Source organism: Lethenteron reissneri, chromosome 20, assembly GCF_015708825.2.
Source record: "Lethenteron reissneri isolate LAM-NWPU_2019-01 chromosome 20, ASM1570882v1, whole genome shotgun sequence".
Lineage (NCBI taxonomy): Eukaryota > Metazoa > Chordata > Hyperoartia > Petromyzontiformes > Petromyzontidae > Lethenteron > Lethenteron reissneri.
In genome coordinates this window covers 3,881,201-3,896,596 of record NC_083798.1, presented here as the reverse complement: position 1 = coordinate 3,896,596, position 15,396 = coordinate 3,881,201, and the positions used below count along the sequence as shown (strand labels likewise).

General features: G+C 40.7%; 1 protein-coding gene across 1 annotated transcript in view; it reads left to right on the top strand.

Annotated features, from left to right (window-relative positions):
• The window catches only part of LOC133344609 (kinesin heavy chain-like), a 34,189-nt gene extending 19,380 nt beyond the window's left edge, over window positions 1-14,809 (top strand). Inside the window, exons 19-26 of the mRNA XM_061554621.1 lie at window positions 901-1,010; window positions 2,893-2,994; window positions 3,428-3,488; window positions 4,024-4,095; window positions 5,115-5,219; window positions 9,313-9,529; window positions 11,082-11,230; window positions 11,560-14,809. Of these exons, the coding sequence (XP_061410605.1) occupies window positions 901-1,010; window positions 2,893-2,994; window positions 3,428-3,488; window positions 4,024-4,095; window positions 5,115-5,219; window positions 9,313-9,529; window positions 11,082-11,230 (816 nt within the window). The 3' untranslated portion in view covers window positions 11,560-14,809. The remainder of the gene's footprint in view (window positions 1-900; window positions 1,011-2,892; window positions 2,995-3,427; window positions 3,489-4,023; window positions 4,096-5,114; window positions 5,220-9,312; window positions 9,530-11,081; window positions 11,231-11,559) is intronic.
• Window positions 14,810-15,396: the final 587 nt, after the last annotated feature.

Sequence of the window (15,396 nt, the reverse complement as noted above, 5' to 3'; positions counted from 1 at the left end):
CAACTGTTCTTTTAGCAATCTTGGTTTTACTAAATGTTAGCTATATGCACTAGACCTGGGTAGTTATCACACTTCCTAGCCTGGATTGTTGTTCTTCTTTCTTTCGGTTAAGTCACGTCTAAAGATAAAATAATAAATTAAATTATCTTTAGACGTGACTTAACCGAAAGAACCAAAGAATAATTCCTGCAGTCACGAAAGCTCCAAAATTAAGAATGGATTGTTGTTCCTTTCTGGGATTATAATGTCTCGTGAGCTTGTGGGGACTGTGCGATTGTGGTGGGGGCTGGGCGGTATGAATCCCAGCAGGGGAGTCGGGGTAGAAGGTAGGGCCCAAGGGGCCTGCAGGGCATAGTGGAGGCCGGCCTAGGCATGGTCCTTACCCGTGACCATGCACTGCTGGGATGCACGGAGCAGCTAATTTTATAGCCAATGCTATTTATACATGCAGCTGCCCCATGTATATGCAAGGCTCTGAGTTACTCCTTGTATAGTCTAGGCCAGCCAGGCACCATGGTCTCCTCCCTTCTTGTCTTACCGCACGCCAGAATTGAGGTGGGATTGGTCCTATTCTTTACTCATTTGGCATTGACCATATATATTTACCAGCTGGCTGATTTTAACGTTGCAATTGCCCATACAATCATGAATTCTGCAGGTGTTATCCAGAGTGGGATCGGAAATATCAAATATGATTCCTGTTCTAATGCACGTACATTTTGGGCAGATTCTATTTGTAGCTTTTTTAATGGATTCAATGTAGCAATGGAACAGCCGTGTGCTGATTCACAAACTTGAACAACCTGAACCAGTTCCTAATCTTTACCAACAATATTTTTCCTTGATGACAATGAGCTGAAGAATTCACAAACATGCATTTCCTTCTGCCCCGATGTGTAGAAGGAGCTGGAGCAGCAGATGTCTGTGCACCGCGAGGCACACCAGAAGCAGCTGTCACGCCTGCGGGATGAGATCGATGACAAGCAGAAGGTCATTGACGAACTCAAAGAGTGAGCAAATCCCATGCTGTGCCATCCCTGCATTTCACTCTACTTGTTTGACCAGAGGATGTTTTCTGCTGCAGGCAGGACTCTGTGAGCAGACATACCATGCTAAGCTCCATCAGTTTTACCCTGCTCCAGTAATTCCAGTGGAATTATATGGTAGTTGTGTGAAAGGTTTGTAAAAAGAGTTAGGGTTGTTGGTTGCAATGGTATATACTTATCATTTGCTGTTATGGAACAGCACCAAGGAAAGGATTACAAGCCTGTCTCACAAAATGGCTTCGGACATTTCTCCCACGACTTTTTAGGATCCTAGATAAAAAAATAAAATCATTCTTTTGGGTTGTTAGAGCCTAAGACAGGGTTCGGCAGCCCGCAGCTCTGGAGCCGCGTGCGGTTCTTCAAGAACCTTATCGTATTCGCAGGCATTGCGGCTCTTGAAATATTGAGTTTTTTTATCGAATAAAAAAATGTCTCGTTATTTTGGTTGCGGGACCCCTGGCCAAAGGCATTTACTTACAATGTCATTAGAACCTTCAATAAGGTCCGGTTTGATCTAGGCAATGTGCAGTGACCCACAGTTCTTAAAAACACTTATTGTGAATGTATTTTTTTTTCTAAAAGTAGCAATTGAACTTCTTTTGCACCGTACGTAGCCAACCGTACATACTATTACCATTTGTATTGTGTTTGCATGCGCACGTGCAGGCTCTGCTCGGTCCATCTCATGCTGATCACTCTGCGAACCAACATTGTGTTGCTGTCCTATGACAGTAAAACCACAAACTTTAAATGTGAATTTTGTAATAATAACATGTCCTCTCAATTTGAATATATTATTCCGCAATGCATTTATGTATCTCCCTGCGGGAGAAAGAAATCACGGTTTATTTTTACCTTGTGTGCGAATTTATAATGTTTTTTGTCCTTATTGTTGGTGTTGGCTGGTTATTTACAAGATGGTATGCCGAGATCTGGAAAATTATAGAAGAGTAGGTTATGGATCATTGGCACCTGTAAATGTTCCCGTGGAAAGAGCAATGCACATTTGTCTGGACCATCGGACATCTATTTTCAGTGTTGTCGGCAAGCTAATGAGCCTTGAAACCTGCCTTTTAATTAAACCCCGAAGGGTCATCTTTGTTACGTGAGGACAGATTGATATTGACATATGTAAGGTCACAGAAATAGCTTTTTCGGATTCCTGGAATTGCCGATGATTGTATTGGTGACCAAATGGAGTGAGCAAACCCTCATGGCCCTACATGATTCACCATCGCTTGGAGTGAAAAAATGTTACCTCCTCCCCCCATGTAAGCTACGTCCCCTACTTTACGCTCCAATTTTAATCAATGATGCAATGCAAATCAATGCATACTGATTAAACTCCCCTTTGTTTTGGTACATTTGGTAACTGGAAGGTTGCCTGGTTATCAATAAATGTTTGTGATGCATAAAAATTGGGAGGAAAATAATCTGCTAAACAGACCGGGGACTGTACATTTTGCAACAAATAAGGCAAGTGGATTGTTAAAGAATGGTATATGTTTATATTTTACCATAAACCGAAGCACAATTGGAACTGAAACTTACATTTTATGACCAGTGTAATGTGAAAACATAGTGACATAACTGCGACTAATAGTTGACTTGACTTAAATTGATAAAAGTTGCATTGCAATGCTGATTTGTCTTAAAATATGCTCAAATAGAGCCACATTAGCACTGGACAAATGACCAGTGCTGGATTAAACAATTGCAAATACACTGGCACAATGATGGCAATTGTGGAATTTAGCCTGAAACTAGAATAAGTACTGTCTTGAATGAAATGCTGTGGACCAGTGTGCAGGGAGGCCACTGACTTACATGTGCTTTGCATTTGCAGCACCAACCAGCGCTACATGCTGGAGCAGGAGCGCCTGGGTAAAGACTACGATCGGCTCAAAGCTGACGAACAGGAGAAGAGCCGCAAGCTGCACGAACTCACGTGAGTAAAACCATCCATCGTGCCACTGAACCCCTCGCGGCAAAGTGTATGGGAGTCATGAACAGGGCCCTATTAACCCATTGGTAATCTGCCCGTGAAAGGCATAATTAAATTTTGAAATAGTTTGGTTTGTTTTATGCATCTCTATCATGTCTTTCTACCCACAAGTCAGATCACTCTATATTGAACCGTCATTGTTTACATATTTGTAGGTTGTGTCCCTGGTACTAGGCACCATAATCTGGTTCTGAACATGAAGTATCTGTACAAGTCTTGCTTATCGACGTTCTGTTATATGACCAGCAACATTTTGGGAAACGTCTTTTCTTCATAGCACATGATGAGGGACCATTGGCCGAAAAGTCAGCCAATGCTTTGCCACCAAAATATTTGTTTATGTCAATCAGATGTTCAACCTCTTTCATCCGTACAGGATCATGCACGACCGACGTGAGCAAGCCAAGCAGGACCTCAAAGGCCTCGAGGAGACAGTGGTATGTGGTGCTCTAATTATCGAGAGGTTTGATAAAAGTTGCAATATGTTTGCCATACTGTGCTTTTACTGTGTGACGTCATAGCTAGCTAAGATGTGACAAGAGTGATGCGTGCCGGTTTGGTTGATGCAATTTGCATGGCATTGTCTTTGAGAGTTTTTTCTTAATTGCTTATGTATTCACAATTCCAAACACATGAAAATCTATTGAGCCAAGATATTTATTAGACTTTAGCTTATTGATAAAAGGTAAAATTATAATTTATTTAGTTAAGGAATTCTGCAGTGTCATTTCATTTTGGATTAAAGTGTTTTCCATATCAAGTATGAAAATACAGATTCCCCACACATGTTGTCATGAGGCTTCACTACACAGTTTTTTTTAATATATCCCTTGTCACCGAACTTTATAATAATCCATTCAGATGCATTGAATATGAACCGTAAGCTTCATGCAATGTTAATGATCTCTGAAAGTAAGACATCAAACGGCATCACTGCAACCCCATCTATAATAATGTTTTGTGTGTTCCCAGGCCAAGGAGCTGCAGACCTTGCACAACCTGCGGAAGTTGTTTGTTATGGACCTTGCGACCAGGGTCAAGCGGGTGAGTTGCATGAAGCAGTACAAGCTGCGAGTTGAGAGGCCACTGTAAAATGTTACAAATCCTATGTAAATTTAGTTTTTTTTATGTATCACAGTTTACCTTGTATTACAGAGATTGTAATAAAATACCATTCGTTTAATGTCTACTTTTTATGTTTCGCCCAATCTAATTGTGTAAAAAGAATCATAGTAATAGTTCTATACCTATTTTATATCCATTAACAGTTATGCTGTATATAATCTTGTCATGGCCATAGGAATGTGGTATTTAAATTTGTTGGGTTTCCAATGCAGATGCAAATTTTGAGCTTGGAGATAATTCATACTTGTTTTAGCTATAACACAAATTGCAATGGTTTATTTCGGTCTCAAACAGGTGCAAAATCGAAACCCAGTAAACTGGCACTGGCAACCTGTGGGACTGAAAGGCACTATTTATAAAATAGGAAAGGCAATATCACCTATGAACAACATCTACACATCTCATTTGTTTAATGGCAGAGCACCACTCAAGCCAAAATGAAAGGTGTAAACTGTTAAAACACTCATTAATGTCGTTGGCCAAAGATCCCAAGATTATTGTTGGCACTGGTTTGGGCTGCCTTCTTGCTTTCTGTTGTTTTCTGTTCAGCTGAATCATTGTATTTCTTTGAGAGGGAACAAAACTGTTTGCCTTACAAAACACGTTCCTTCGGAGTGGGCAGGTAGGAACTTGGTTGGACAGCGCATTCGTGCACAACAGACAAATATGCACGACAGACAGACAAATAATCCCTGGTGGGCAGTGTGGAACCTGTTGTTCCTACCTCTGTTATAATCATTCTTGAGAGTGGCAGATCTCTTTTACGATGCTCTGGCAAAAAAAAAGGGACCAGCTTGGCATGTGTTAATGCAGTGTGTGAATCCTAGCTTCTTTGAAAGGAAAGATTTGGTACATCCAGGGTTGTGGTCATTAATAGAATGAATTACACCCACAGTAACTACTCATGTTTTGTGACTGGAGTTGTTGTTCATTTTCAGAATGCTGACATTGATGTGGATGATGCTGGGGGAAGTGCTGCACAGAAGCAGAAGATCTCTTTTCTTGAGAACAACCTCGACCAACTCACCAAAGTGCACAAGCAGGTAAGGCTTTACTTTGGTGTACGATTTGCCATTTGGCCCTATGGTAAATTTTAAGAAATCCTTGCCAGCAATAATCACTCGCAGAACATAGACCATGAGTGACTATATCAACTTGGCGGACGGCAGAACGGATTGAGTCATTCCTCTATGCTGTTGCCCACTCAGTTACTCAGTCAATCGGTCTATACATAATATGTTTCACGTGGGCAATATATGGAGGTGAAACATCTTATTCTTTGGTTACTTCGGTAAAGTCACGTAGATAGAAAAAATAATAAAAAATCAAGTGATTAAAAATATCACGACGTTTCAATCGCAGCAACACAACAAGCGGTCGTCATCAGGGACAGGGAGGTTAGACTCTGAGGGTAGGCTGTTTATAAAGGTTTAGAGATGGGCGGGGCAGCAAATGTTAATGAAGGAGAAAGCTCCGACACCGGCAGTAGGTCTACACCAATAAAAGAGCTGTTTATAAAGGTTCAGAGATTGGCTGCCCGCCCATCTTTAAACCTTTATAAACAGCTTGCCCTCAGAGTCTAACCTCCCTCTTCCTGATGACGACCGTTTGTGTTGCGATCGAAACGTCGTGATGTTTTAATCGCTTAATTTTCATGTTTTCTATCTACGTGACTTTACCGAAAGAACCATAGAATATGAATTCCTGCAGTCAGGAACGTTTTAAGTCAAAGTGAAACATCTTGTTTGAAAGGGTTTAAGCTTAGCTTACCAGAAAAGTAGAAAAATGAAAAGGCTTGTTCTATCACCTGTCCAGATTCCACTCATGTACTGACTTGAAGCTGCCATCTCTCAAATGAAGAGAACTTGAAGTCAGGCAGCCATGTGATCTCTCTAATATGATTGGAAGTTGCTGTCCCTGTTGCCCCATACGTGGAGCTGTGGTCAGATTAGATTCAAGAAACAATATTTGTCCATAAGGGGAAAGGCTTTGACAACTATTGCTGGTGATAATTGTCAATGGCCCTGACTCAAAAATTCCTCTTTGGATTGCGACGTTTAACGTCTCACTTAGGTGGAGATATCAGAGAATAAAGTCAATAATACGCAACCTTCTTAAACTCTGCAGTGGTCATTTAAGGCTATTGCTTTATATTTAAGTGTCTGTTTTTAAGTTAAAATAGACGTTTTAAACCATGGTAGCCCATCATCCCCTATTCCTCGGAAAATTTGATAAAGCATCAGTTTATGGAACTGCAGGTAAATCTTTCTTGGCATATAATATTAAATGTTTTGCAGACAGGAATGTCAGTAACAGCAAGCTGGGAGGGTTTGTTAGGCGTTTGTTTGTAAAAGTGGGTAAATGTGGTACTCCAGTGAGTTGTCTTTAAGCAGAGTTTATTTTGAGTCGTAAATGCCTTTGGCCAAACTACAGCTTATAGCACAAAGGTTGCCAAGTATTTTTAATGAGTTCCTATTCGAAAATCCAGGTGCTAAAGAGTACACTAAAGTGTGCATTAATCGTCTTGCCATTCAACCCCAATATTTGCCCCTTTTGAGACGCATGAAACTGCATTGCACAAGTCTGCAGTTACACATATAGCTGCTGCAGATGGCAGTGTTTGCATTATTCTAAGGTTGTACAAGTTACCTTGGTGTTGGACAGACCAAGGTGGAATTGCATTTCACTCGGGGAATTAATAACAACTGGCCAACAAGGGGCATTTCACAGATGGTGCAAAACTAATGAAATTTCAAATGTCAATCCCAGCCATAGTCAACATCAAGCTGTGACCTCTCTTTGTAATCTCGCTTGGCTTTAGAAAGAGCTGTGCACTTAAAGGTTCCACAGCAACATAATGAAACTATTCCTGGCCATTTATTTTATTACTTACTTTAAAGAATCAACTTGAGCCGATGCGTGAAATACATTGTTATTCATTTTATGGTGATGATTTTTCCACCCAAACGTTTCATGTTATACAAGGTGTTTTGAAAATCTGGAGAATTAACCTTGGATATTGTGGATTTCTCCTATGTTGTTGATAACAGAGAGTGGCCATTGATGTTGATGTAGACATAATGGAAATGTTGTCAAATTCAACATAGTGAGGGACATGTCTTGTATTTTTTCTCATATCTTCTTACTATTCAGTGGCCATTAAAATGCATCCCAGCAACTTCCCATTGCTGATAAAAACAGTGGCTGTTTCAAAAGATATCGGCATGCAGTCCAACTCTTTTGGGAATCTCTGGAAATTGTTCAATATTGTTGTTTTCATTCTAACGGCTACATTATTCCTGACCAGCACACAGTATTACATATTTTAAGATGACCACAAGGACTATATACAAACAGAATATTTAATCGTATCATTTTGGGTTTTGAGGTTGTGTTTACCAACAAAGCTGTCTCAGCATGGCATCTATTCTATCCAACTAACTTAAACCATGCATCGGATTAACATTTATCCATGCAAAATATTCATAGCATCTTTTGTTTGGAATGAACTCCATTTCCTAACTGCTAGCTGCTCTATTATTTACTGCTTTTTGTTCTATTTAGCTTTTGACCGCACATCCATCAGTTTCTAACGTGGGGAATTACCCTCTCATCATATATCTGCGCGTTTTCAATGTTATTCTCTACGATCCCCACGTGCATCAGATGTCATTATGGCGTAACAAGGTACTCAGTGGTGTGCCCTTTTCACGGAACTGCTTGGACGCATGCCATGCAGTCTCTCGCCATCCATTGCCAGCATGGCTCTCCAGCCTCTGTCATGTTGATGGTTTAAAAGGTGCAACAGGGTTCACGCCAGCCAGGAGTTTAGCGGTGGATGTCTGATGTTATGGAGCAGGACCTTTCCTAGTAAATTTCAGACTGAGTACTCAAAACGTTGATGTGGTGGTGTGACTGAACAACACGTAGTTTTTAGTCTCAGCTTTGCACGTAAACTAGGATGTTTATTTTTGTTTGGATTGAAAACAGATGTGCAAAGGTGCCTTTTTCTCAAAATGCTTATGGCGTGAAAACTGGTGCAGGTTTAAATCACCTGTGCTGAGGGCATGCATGGGTTTGTTGAAGTCTTTGTTTTATGATGATGGGCTGCAGTGAATAACATTTCGGTGAAATATATCCTGCTCACATTTTACAGTTCCTGGAGATTTGTAATATTGTATCTTGATTTGAAGACGTGACTATTTCAGAGTTATGTTTTGTCAGCCAGTTATTGGGTAGATTTCTGTCACTGCTTCCAGAGTTCTTTAACATTTTACGAGTCACATCTGTGTCGTGTGTTTTCATCATTTAGAATCAAAACGTAAAAATGTAATGCAAATGGATGTCCCGTTAAATGAACATTTCATTCCTAGATAACTTAATGGGCATCTTGTTCTGTATTCACCAAATCGACATTCACAAATGACTATGAGAAATGTGAGGTTTCGTTGAGAATATAGTTCAATATTAATAATTTATATATTCATCAGTGACCATGTTAAGACCAAAAAATACTCTAACTGAGCGCAACCCTGTACTCTAAGCCATAGCTGGTGGCTTCTTAAACGTAGAATTTGAACCTTTCGCATAGCAACCATCGCCCCCAACTGGTACATTTTGGCAGGACCCTCGTGAAGAAAGAGTCATGCTGCAGCTTTTCTGTGTAAACGACCATAATAATAATCTTGATTTTGAAGCTTTCGTGACTGCAAGGAATCCATACTCTTTGGTTCTTTCGGTAAAGTCACGTAGGTATAAAATGAAATACCTACGTGACTTTACCATAATAATAATCTCCTAAAGAAGCGCAACAGTTCTGTGATGTTAATCTTTGTGAACAGCCTGGGCACTTAACAGGTTAAGTTATAAACATTCACAACAGTATAATCCACATTTGTTTAATTTTCCTTTAGTTTCCGAGTAACTCGATCCGTCTCTAGTGCCATATCAATGGATGCGGCTTTAAATTTCATTTCTCACGGCTAATTCTCGTTTTCAGGCAGTGTTTGGGTACTGACGGCGTTTGAGCAGTTAGTGCGAGTGTAGCTGGCAACATATATTTCGCTAAGTTCGCCCGCCACCTGACCATGCCAGGCCACCATCCACCCCCTGCCCCTTCCATCCTCTGTTCCCCAGCTGGTGCGCGACAACGCCGATCTGCGCTGCGAGCTGCCAAAGCTTGAGAAGCGCCTGCGCGCCACAGCGGAGCGCGTCAAGGCTCTGGAGACGGCGCTCAAGGAGGCCAAGGAGAATGCCATGAAGGATCGCCGGCGCTACCAGAACGAAGTCGACCGCATCAAGGAGGCCGTGCGCAACCGCAACAACGTCCGCCGTGGACACACCCCACAGATCGGTGCGTACGTCCCACGTGCGTGGGGGAAGCAAAGTGTCATGCTTTTTTCTTCTTGGTTCTTTCGGTATAGTCACGTAGAAGGAAATAATAAAATAATAAAAATAAAACATAATAAAATAATTCTCACGATGTTTCGGCCACAACGCAAGTAGCCGTCCTCAGGTGAAGACGCTGTCTTCTCGACAGACCTGTTTCTTCACCTGAGGACGGCTACTTGCGTTGTGGCCGAAACGTCGTGAGAATTATTTTATTATGTTTTATTTTTATTATTTTATTATTTCCTTCTACGGGACTATACCGAAAGAACCAAGAAGATGAATCCCTGCAGTCACGAAAGCTTTAAATCGAAATTTGTCATACTTTTGTTTTGCTGCTGTCTTACCCGTTCGTGTCTTTTGCACTTTCACAAGTGTTTTTTTTTTCTTCCCACTCCTGCTTTGCAACTTTAAAGTTCATATTCAGAATGTGCGGTGAGTGTGCTGCAGTGTCGTATTTTTCCGCTAAGTTAGTGATGAAAATCTTCGTCATTTGTTTTATTTCGGTCACTGGCGACTGGGGTGGATCAAAATAATCGAGCTTGACGATGACTAACCACCAAAGACCGAAGCGTGACTATGAAGAGACGAATTTAACTGGTCGGAATGAAGGGTGTGGAATGCACATCATGGTAGTGGTGGGGGAAAGGGGGTGGGTTGGTGGGAGGTTGGGGGAGGAACCAACGCATCATGGACCAACCGATGGGACAACTAGAGGTGCAGTGCCTAGAATAAACTACTTCAGTTCTATATTTGCAGAGAAGAGATTACATTTGAATAACAGTGGTTATAACATATTTTTACTGTCCATTGAAAAAAATATTGGCTTATTTATATATTTTATATTACAAAGAAGCATACTGTGTGCTTTCGGTTTGACAAAAATAGGAAATTTGGCGAATGGAAAGTCTATTTTAACCTGTTTTCATAACCTCAAATAGCTGCATTATGCTCTTGCCCTCCTACGACAAATAAGTTGCACTTTGTATCTGTAACAATGTTGAACGTCACCCATTTTTGAAGTTATGATATTGTGATGGTTTTAAATTAAGATAAGAAGGAATAGGATGCTATGAACTGAAGGAATATACAACGAGAGTAAGGAAACTCAGTTATAAGTGCACACGGGGTAATTCTGCAGAAGGTAAATTAAACAATAAATTAACTCTTTAATTGTATAACTGACCTTGACACTTTCGGGACTTAAACTTGACCATACTAACTCATCCAACATTTAATATCTCAGAGTGGATTCCATTTTTATTGCTTTCTGTGATGATTCTAATTTACATCCACAGACCAAGACTTGACTAAAGTTCTGCATTTTGTTGTTGTTCAGCCTAAGACTTTAAAAATAAAACTAATTCCAGGAGGGTGTGAAGGGGGGGACAGAGTGGTCTTTGATTGTGGAGGTGCCATACCAAACCAGGTTGAGAACCATTGGCAATGCTGACTGCCACAACACTGCTGGTCTGTGAACCCGTGTGGTGTTTAGTAACGGTCTGTGGTTCTTTCAGCCAAGCCAATCCGCCCTGGGCAGCAGTCGGTGTCATCTCCGACCCACCAGACAGCCATCCGGGGAGGTGGAGGGCCTGCCTTTCCTATTAATCAGCCCGTGGGTATCCGAGGAGGTGGACAGTCTTCTGCCCGTCAGGAGAATGCATAAGTATGTCACTCATCTCTTCTGTATTTTGTTTCTTGTAGCCTAATAATAACCTAGGTGGACCAACTCCTGCTGCTTCTCAAGACTTGCTTATATAGTGAGGCATCCTGGTGGCAACAAATTATAGAGAGGCTTAAATAACTCTTACACATATTTACGTGCACCATCCCTCACAATCTCAACTTTGAATATAACCCAGCATTTTAGACAATTACCTACAAACCACCAATGCAATTAAAGCTGCTGTAATGGTGTATTCCACATGGTAGTAATGTTTTGTCATGCGTGTTGTCTAATATGTATGCTTTGTGCGTGTTTCTATTGTTGTGCAGTGTGTTCCCAAGGAAGTGCTACTGAATATTTGGAGCTTGAAAAGCTGTATGCATTGAGACTACACTACCATTCCTCGGGAGTTTAGGGCAGATGTGTTTTTCAACTCTGAAGTGTGCCTGTTTATTTTGTTATATTGGTTATAGCGCGCCAATTATGTGCCCAAACTCAACAGGTATCATTTGGCTCAGTCCAGTTAATCTTTGTAAAATAGTCCCCCCCCCCGGCTCTGTAGCCAAGATACTTTCTTGTCAATGAACTGAGTTTCTGGATTTTTCAACGGTTGTTCTCCTGTGCGTGGTTTATTTTGAAATTGTCTTTCATTTGTATAGATTTTCCTCATGTTTTCTTTTTGTTTTGGTTTGTGAATGTGTGGAAGTTTGTGGAAACATATGATGCTTTAAACTCACTCTTTTTGTCTCCTAAATGGCATATTTTGGGATTGGCTAAGCTCACTGTTGCTGTATAGCATGCAGGCTGCATTTTAAAGCACATTATACATACACTATCGCCACTATTAATTAAACTCGTTTAAACGATTATAATGTAATACTTAATTCTTAATGTATGTGTTAATTCCCTCAGTTGTAAAGGTGCAAACTTGAAACGGGCCATTTAAAATGACTAAAGAAACAACATCACTTAATACATGATGGTTACTATATAAGCTAAATATAGTACATTTAATGTGTATATGCGTATATTTATAATTACAAACACGAATGCTTTACATTTTGTCAATTAAAACAACAAAGTGCAACAAGATCTGCTCTTTGGTGACCTGCATTTAAATCACTTTAAATAAATTCCTAACCAATGGTTATGTCTTTCATACAATAACAATAATTAAAATAACGGGTTTTTATACCATGCCTAGACAGGAAGATATATCCACGTTTTGGTTGACCGGCTGTCTTGGGGAAAATATTGAGTTTTACAGAGAGGCTTTATCTTGGTAGGAGAAGTTTGGTCCGGGGTGGTGGGCATCAGATAAGACGCACTGGGGTCCGATGACTCATCAGCATTGATTGTTTTGGTATGCATTCAAGAAGTTAATATGCAGATTGACTGATTTGTAATGTGTCTTCACTTTGGACATCCTTGTCGTGGGCCAAATGTGATTGTTTAAACAGAATTAGTAATCTTTTAAAGACCACAAAGCCTGCATTGCAAGTATACCCTGTGTTCCTACGTGCTTGCCATGGGGCTGTGGAATGCTAATTATTGAAATGTTTTTCGGATAAGTATACTTACATGGGTCATGAAACCACACACATGTTTGACAGCAGCACGTGTTTAACACCCATGCATGGATTGATTATTGTTTTACACAAAACCTCTGTTCTTCTTTAAAGCCATAAACTATTCAGCTAGCGGAGGTCCAGTCTTGCATTGAGATCCCAATGCGTTTAGTTTCCGAGCCTCAATGAGTCTTGCCTCCTCTGTATTCAGTCACTTCCGTCTGCCAAGCCACATAGTAACTTATAGAATACGTTTTAATAAAAATTCACCCCACTGAGTACCGTTTGATACCAGTCAACCTTGCCTAACAAAATTAAGACTTCAAGCCTCATTCCTGAAGAAGGCACATTGGGTAGCATGTCAATATTTTCCTGTGACGGTGTTAAAAGCTGTTATTTTTATTTAGTGTTATATGTATAAGTTTACTGAAGAAGCAACGTCAACCTATGTATTCATGCTCGTATATTGCTCTTGTTTCAGATGCAGCCATTGGCTGCTCGCCCAGATGTGTATCACTGAGCTTTAGCATTTTTATCACCCCTAAGATAATAGAATGAACTAACTGGCACATACGGGTGGCATTTTAGCTTTCTCTACTCTTTGTGGTTCTCAAAAACATGATTTGCACCCTTTTCTCAATGATATATGTTCATGAAAACCTATCAACATCCTCTTCTAGTGTGCGTTGTGTAATTGACATCTGAGTGGACATTTCATAAGCATGGAAAACTTGCAACGACACAAGGAATGACACTTGAGAACTACTGAAGTTGCATAAAACCTCTTGTTAATATTTGTATAAATATGGGAAACGGTGTGAATCTTGATGTGTGATACGATTATTTCTCATGCTAACCTGTGCAGGTGCAAAGGTACTCATTCTGCTGCCAAATTTGGTTCATTACTCAACACTCCACTCGCTCTCCTGAACATGTGTACGCAAAGACATGTTTAGTTTGTCACTGACAATTTTACAAACCTATTTGGGCTGGAAATTGTTGAAGTTGGATTGCACATGGCTGCACTTGCTAATGTCGCAGTTGTGTTCTATTTTCCATGACCCAATTTCTGAAGCGACACCTGCAAGTCTTGGGAGTTGTTGCCCCATGGCCAGGCATCGACGTACGTGCTGATGACTGTCTGTTATCCACTTGGTGGCCCCCAGTCATGTTCTACATCAATAGATTGGTCAAGAGCTGTGTGTGGAACAGGATGATTGTAGATGATGGCTTAAGTGTGCCTGCGTTTTGGCAAATTTATATTTCTGTAACCCATCGTGGCTTATGTTGATTTACAGTATGCGTTATGAAGCAGCAAGGTGTGCCAATAGCACTAGGTCTTAATAATACACTTATTTCAGAGTGAAACATACCATTTTGGCTTGTGCATGCTTTTGTTTATTATGATGCGTTTAACTTTACACTTTTTGGTTTGCTAATTTAGTCACTGAAATTCAAGCTACTCGTTAACAATAAAGTACTTTTCTGGCCAGTAGTGCCAATTCATGATGTAACGGATCCCATCGGAATGGTTTGCAGTGACTGAAGACGATGTCTCGTTCCCCATGTTAATGAGTTTGTGTACATTTCATTTGTTTAGTATTTTTGAGATGAAGTATATATGTTAAGATTAAGAAAACAATTTCTTTCGAATCCGGTTAAAGGTTTCACTCTTGACATGTCACGGGGTTTTCATGTTGATCAGTTGGTAAGACGAGGGTTGCACAACCATGTAGGCCACCTGGAATAATTGAAAACGTATCGGGCGGTGTGCACTTGCGAACTCTTCCCAGAGCAAGATTGTGGGTCAAAACACTCCTGTGTAACTGCATTATTGAAAATCTGACAATCCGTATGCCTGCCATAGAGATCATTACGATGATTTACATTGCGTGGCCTGTTGGACGATGCATGTGCTCGGAATGAAAGTGCTCTGAACATGCCTCCATGCGACTGCTGACAGCTGTAAACACTTGCGTTTCTGGAACTTGAATAAAGGTGATCGATAGATGATTTTGTGGCTTACTTTTCTCTCCCACTGTGTTAAGGGTTACCAAGTCAGTTTCGTCCTCGGTCAAATGGATGGGGCAGTACACACTCCCTTCAGTTGTAGGTGGAAATTCCACATTCCTTTATTGTGGACCAGAGTGATGCCGTTGATCAGTGATTCAAATCTCGGTTTATTTTGCATAGAACTTGTTTATAAAAAAAAAATTGAATCCAATTAAACAGGGAACTGCATAAATACTGGACAATTTGCTTGTACTTGTGTGTTGTCATTGAATTCATAAGCAAACAAACTCGTCCCATGATCAAATCACGCGCACCAATATATTATTAAGATGTGTGGAGCTCAGCAGTAGTTGATCGTGGACAAGTGATTGGTGACCACCATGTGTCACAGGTGTTATCGACTCGGAGCCTCGAGGTGGGCAGCAGAGGGCAGTGCAGCAAAACCAAATGAGGCTTTGGTCAAATTCCCACCCACGGCGTGGAGGGGAGCCATCATCCAGCAGTGAAATGACCCAATTGCTAAAAATGTGAGATGTGTAAAATGACGTCATGGCACGATAGCCACTGCCATCGCCGTGCAGTCAG